The sequence below is a fragment of the Galeopterus variegatus genome, unplaced genomic scaffold (genome assembly GCF_000696425.1).
Source record: "Galeopterus variegatus unplaced genomic scaffold, G_variegatus-3.0.2 Scaffold2189, whole genome shotgun sequence".
Classification (NCBI taxonomy): domain Eukaryota; kingdom Metazoa; phylum Chordata; class Mammalia; order Dermoptera; family Cynocephalidae; genus Galeopterus; species Galeopterus variegatus.
The window spans coordinates 213,411-219,899 of NW_007728300.1; the positions used below are offsets into that span (position 1 = coordinate 213,411).

Sequence of the window (6,489 nt, forward strand, 5' to 3'; positions counted from 1 at the left end):
AGCTGCAAAGCAACCGTGCCACGATCATGCAGTTTATTGTTTGCAATCTTATACACCAGGATATCATAGATGCCTTTGTCAAAACTGTACTTTCATAAAATCATTCATCAGTGTTTTCCTTGATTCCTCTACTCTCTCAGTCCCCACACCCAATCTATCATTATATCCTATCAAGTCTATGTATCTCCATCTCACTGACTTAGTTCAAAGCACTCACACCTGAATGACTAAAATAACTTTTGAGTAGAGAGTAGAATTCTAGTTACCAGAAGCTGGGAAGGGGAAGTTGGAGGAGGAATAGTGAGAGATTGGTTAATGGACACAAAATAACAGCTAGATAGGAAAAGTAAGTTCTAAAGGTGTACAGTAGTGCTAGGCATTTCTAACTAATAATAATTTATTATATGTTCGCAGATGGTTAGAAGAAAGGAGCCCAAATGTTCTCATCATAAAGAAATGATTAATTTGCTGACTACTCTGATTTGATCACTACACATTGCATACATGTATTAAAATATAATTCTGTACCCCATTAATATATACAATTGATACATTTCAATTAAAAAATGAATAGATTCCTTAAAAAAAATTCTAGCTGTTCCCTTCCAACTCCAGTTTTTCCATCTTCCAATCTTTCTTGCATATAGCAAGCCAGTGTAATTATAACAAAAATGTCATACTAATCATACTTAAACACTTCATTGGCACTCCATTGCTCTAAAATCAAATCCAAACTCCTTAAATAACCTAAAAGGCCTTACAGAATCTGGATGCTTCTGATTTCTCTCACCTCATCTCCTGTCAACATCCCCCTACAACCATCACCAACAGTACACACACACACCAACTCCTGTACCTTCTACACCTTGGTCAAACTACCTTGGGATAATTTTCAATCACCCCAAATTTCAGTGCTCTTTCTTGTTTTTTACCAGGCTGATTCACTACCTTCACCTGTCTAAACATTATATTCCTATACATCCTTCAGGTCTTGGGTTAGATATTGCATGCTCTGAGGACTCGTCCCTGACTCCTTCCCACAGCAGCAGAATTAGACTTCACTTCTCTGTTCATATAGTGCTCTTCATATGCTTCATCTAATGCTTATTTTGATATGTTGAAATTGCCAGTTTATTTGGCTGGCTTCATCATTAGACTGTGAGCACCTTAGAGAATTATTCTAATTCTATAATTAGCACAGTATCAACATTGTAGTAGTTATGTAATATGTATTTTTTGATCAATGAAAGAAGGTATCATGTATCAGGATCTTTGATCCCCAAAGACCATTCTAGGATGATAATTCAGGAAAAGTCTCAGCTGGTCCCTGGTCTAATATACCCCAAGTCCTGTGTACATTTTGTTGTAAGATCTCATGCATTTATTAAAGTTTATGAGCTTCAGATGATAAAGCAATATGCTTTGAGAAGCCCACATGGAGAAAGTAGGATTGAGCTAATCTCAAATGATGAGTAGGATGTACATAGACCAATGAGAATGGGAAGAATGTACTAGATATTTTGAACACATGCAAGAGCTAGTGTGTAGAATACTCAAATAAATACAATTAATGTAGAAATTTTTAAAGGATGTAGAGAGATCTAGTCAGGGTCCTATTAACTTATACAAGAACTGCTATTATGGTCCTTTCTATGTACTACAAACATGATTTCTCTGATTATCTTTCACTATACACATCTTGGGAAGAAAGGAAATAGCATTGGCAGGACAACAATGCTACTAAATCATATAAGGAGGTTGGGTCTCTCTTTAACAAAGACTGTTAACTAAGACAGCCTTCTCTCCCAGCATAATAATTGCATTCTTCTTTACTGCAGTCTCTGGCCTCTGGCAAATTCTTTCTCTCCCAGGTGGCTAAATACTAAGATGTGTCCTATCTAGTCTCCACACCAATATCAAAACTGGCTGCTAAAACCCAAAATGCTGTCCAAAACTTTAGAAAATTACTGGTTAAACCCATACATTTTTAAATAAAAGTTTAACAACCTGTGGGTTTCAGCAATCAAAAATTCTTTAATGAGCACAAGTATTAGGGTGGCAGTAAAAAATTTAGGGAGGAATTCATGAAAGGATGATACATGATTGAAGGAGGTAAAGAGTTATAAGTTGGACAGCATTCAGATGCTAATGGAGGAGAAGTAGAGCTTGGATAGCCATTGGCTTTTCATTGAAGAGCAAAAAAGAAATTGCCGTAATCTTTGGACATGGATTCCAGGGTGTGAGAAGAGCAGCCACTTGTCTCCAAATTCACAAAAAAGCAAAACTGAACAAAGGTACACTGTTCTTCTCAAGCCAGGTGGTCCTACGACTTCCTCAGTCACAATACCTGAGTTTTAGATTTTTGCCTCCACTTGGCTCATATGATTATTCATTATTTATGGAGTGGCATACATACAGCTCGTTTTACTGATGTAAAATTCATAGTAAATGTTTGGAAAGCACTTTGATGATGAAAAGTTGTGTAAGTGCTAAGTATTATCATTATACCATTATCATAAAACACATAAAAGTCACAGAATCTTGTAAGCTAAACAGGCGGAGAATGACTGTGTCGTGCAGCACTTGAGGAGAAGATGGCAAAGGAACAACCTCAGCGGAGAGAAGTGGCATGGACACCTCTGTGGAACAGGTGGGTTTAAGGGGGGTGGACAGCAGGAGGGCTTGCCATTGCTCCCCAGGGAAATTTTCTGAGAGGACCAAATTGACGAAAGTAAATTAATTTGTATTAAAGTTCATAAGAATGAGTTGCTCCTTCAACCTTTTTCTGGAAATAGGAGGAATATAAATCCTAAATAAAGAAAAAAACAAAATGATTGAGATTGTTAGATTTTATCATTAGAGTTTGTTTTGCTGATAAATTTTTATGAGAAACCTTTCAATCACAATTAGAACATGCATGTAAAGTACACGTATAATTGCTGAAACTTGAAGACATTTGGGAAATTTTATTTTTAAAAAGATAATTTTACTTTAAAAATCGAAAGGACACAAGATAGTTATATCTCTTTCTAATGATGCAAGTTGATATAGAGACATTAATATTTATATTTGCAATATGCTATTATACCTATAGAAAAGGGTAAACTGAAGGTTAGTCTTAATTTTTAATTATTGGAACATTGCAATGCTTCACCACTATATATTTTTAGTGGTGTGATTTAGCATTTTAGTTGGAAACAAGAATAGCAACAAGAAGAGAGGATTTTGTTCCTCACCGTTTGCAATGCCATATACTTAGACTGCAATTGGCCTGAAAGTCAAAGAAATGTGCTGACTGTTCCACGGCACACACAGATGAACAAATAATTTTTACATTTTTAATTCTTAAGTTAATCAGATTAACACAAAGATAAATTTACATACACATTACAGTCTTTCCTGGCACTCCAACAAAATATGTGCATTGATAAACCCATTGAGACCCTGACTCATATTTTTAATAAAAATTTTAGACAATTTTTTCAGTTTTGATATTTTACCATCATCTGGACTCTAGGTGAACAGAAAAATATTGGGCAGAGTTTAACTTCCAGATCAACAGCTTTAATAATCAGTCAATTTACACATTCATGTTAATATTTAGCTTAATTAGCTGTAAGAGAAATCCCAAAATCTTTTTCATCAGATTAAGTTACTGTTAATCATTTTGATTTAATTAATAAAATTCTAGTAAAAATGTCCTTCATGTCAACTTGCTCAGTTCCTTACTCTCCATAAACAATATATGAGAAGTAATTTGTAGACAAACCTTGGTTTCATTCTGACAAGGAGTTAGTAATGTTTTTAAGTATAACTGACCAGCAAGCCAGTGTTTCTGAAAATCCCTAAATAATCCTTGATAAGCACTACCACCATTATTAGCCCTGAATGGCTTCAAGATACATACACTTCGTGAATAAATAAAACATATATGAAAATTAAAGCATGTTGCTAAAACCAAAGTAGGTTTTTCTATCTTCACTTCAACTCCCACCCAAGCCCCAATTTCTGTTTCTGTTGAATGGTAAGTGATAAGTGATTTTTAAGCCAACATCCCACATAAATAATAACATTTTGGAAAAAGGGAATCATATGTCTGACATTGTTTTTAGAGAATGCTTTAAAGAAAAGAATCTGTACCTCAGTTGGTTAAAATGTGGTATTATAATACCAAGGTCAAGGATTCAGCCACCAAAAATTAAAAAAGTATCTGGACATAGACAAAATTGAATTTTTCTTTTGAAGAATAGACACATACATGCTGGATAAGTACTTTCCAAATCAATAAAACATTTTGCAAGTAGGAAGAACACCATAATCTTAGAAAATTCAGATGAGAATAACAGAAATAACAAACAGTTCACCTGCTTGTTAAGATTATTTTTTATTTATTAACCATGATTTTACATTTGTGAATCAAAATAGATCACTGTAGTGATCTTAGATTTTGGCTATAAGATAAGTGAGATTTGTGACTTAATGTGCCCTATATAATACAACTTTCCTTCTGGAGATCAGAAATGAAGAACTCTAATCCTAACTTTTACCCTAACCCTAAATACAATTAATAATCAGAGAAGAAATTTCTACCTAGAATGCAAATCTGCTCTAGATTTGAAATGCCTTAAAGAGAAAATATTGTCCTACAGTTTTCTGTTTTATAAAATTAAGAAACCAGAATGGGTGATTTGCAAAGTCCTTCCCTGCTCCAAAAGGCTATGAGTCTCCCACTGTAGGAAATTTATGTTGGAGGAAAGTTTGAAGTTAAACAATGCTCCCAATTAGACAAATTCTTGTATACAAGAATACTTTTTTTATTTTCTTTTTGTCTTTTTTTTTCGTGTCCGGCAACGGATCGCAACCCTCAGTGTCGCGCCCGTACCGGACCGGGACCGGCAACGGGATCACAACCCTCGGTGTTGCGCCCACACCTCGCTCAGCCAGTGAGCGGGAACCGGTCTGTATGTGGGATCCGAATCCTCGGCGGGAGCGCCACCATGCTCCCAAGCGGCGCACTGTAGCAGTGCGCCACCGGGCCGGCCCAAGAATACTTTTATATGACCTTGTAGACAAATCAGAAGAAGAAACAATAAGGGTATCTGTGTATCTGTAGGTTGAATTATTGTACAATTGTCAATATTCAATTTTTTTTATCCAAAAAAGCAGCAAGTTTTATATGGTTCAATCTGTCAGAAGGACGTGATAGATAAGAATAGAAAAATATATGCCAAATATTTGCAACATCAAATTTCACACTCATTTATATCACATTTTCATTGGGGCTTATCCCACAGCAAGTTCTGTGAGTAAAATTTTTTCAGTGCATTGAACTTAGTTCTGAATTAGGATTGATGTGTCATAGTCTTTTGCTTAAATTTATACTGATGTTTCCAAACCATTTATTTGATGCTTGTTTTCGTTGAGATTTTATATATGCATTTAAAATGAGAATATCAGCTAGGTAGATAAAAGATGAACTTTCAGATGCTGATTTTAGTAAATTAAACATAATTCTTAATTAAGAATGCTGTATCTTTGTCTTTTAATTAATCCTTTACTGAGGTTTTTGAATCATTTATCCAATGCTAGATTTCAATATATGCCTTTAAAAGCAGAATTTGAGCAAGATAAAGGATGCACTTTGAGCTGCTTCATTTGAGCAAATTACACTTACTTCTAAATTAGAAATGATGTATTATTAACTTTTTCATGGGGTTTATACTGATGTTTCTGAACCATTTATATAATGCTGGATTTTAATGGGTTCTCATATATGCATTTAAAATCAGAATTTCAGCAAGGCAGACAAAAGATGCCACTTGAACTGCTCCATTTTAAAGAATAAACATAATTCTATATTTAAAAAATATATATGCAAAACATATACCTGTGAGTAAGGAGGAAGTTGCCTGAGAACACATACTCATCTCTAGGAATTTAATTTACCAGAGTTTATCATATCATTTAGTCAATTCTTTTTCCAAAAATTGTAAACGTTATTCTAAGCTCAATAAGTAAGTTAATCAGATCGAAAAAGTATTTTCCTATAAGCTTTTACATCTGAGATTTCTCTCACACTTTTTTTTTAATGGACCAAAAATTTCATGAGCATTGTATATCCATAGAAATATTTAGATATTAATTTTTATGTACAATGTGCAAATATAATTTAGATAAAATATTTTTAAATGGTCATAGTGTTTTTTAAAAGTAAAATAAAATTTCTAAAAAGATTAAGACTTGGAAATTTTTCCTGCATTAGAGATCTAGTTTATATTGTCTGTTTAGGAAACATCATCTGTTCAGGATGATATCATCTGCTAACTAACTAAAAAATAAATTTCCTGATAGATATTCGATTTTGTTTGCAAAATCAAAATTAAAATAATATAAGCATTAATATAGGTATTTCAAACTAATTAATATTTAGTATAGTTATTTCAATGCATGTTGATTTTTCTTTTTTTTTTTTTTTTTTTTTTTTTTTTT

At 33.5% G+C, this 6,489-nt stretch overlaps 1 protein-coding gene across 1 annotated transcript in view; it reads left to right on the forward strand.

Annotated features, from left to right (window-relative positions):
• The first annotated feature begins 2,594 nt into the window (after positions 1-2,594).
• LOC103597082 (transmembrane protease serine 11B-like protein) overlaps positions 2,595-6,489 on the forward strand; it is a 67,671-nt gene continuing 63,776 nt past the window's right edge. The window contains exon 1 of the mRNA XM_008580881.1: positions 2,595-2,650. Within this exon, the coding sequence (XP_008579103.1) occupies positions 2,595-2,650 (56 nt within the window). The remainder of the gene's footprint in view (positions 2,651-6,489) is intronic.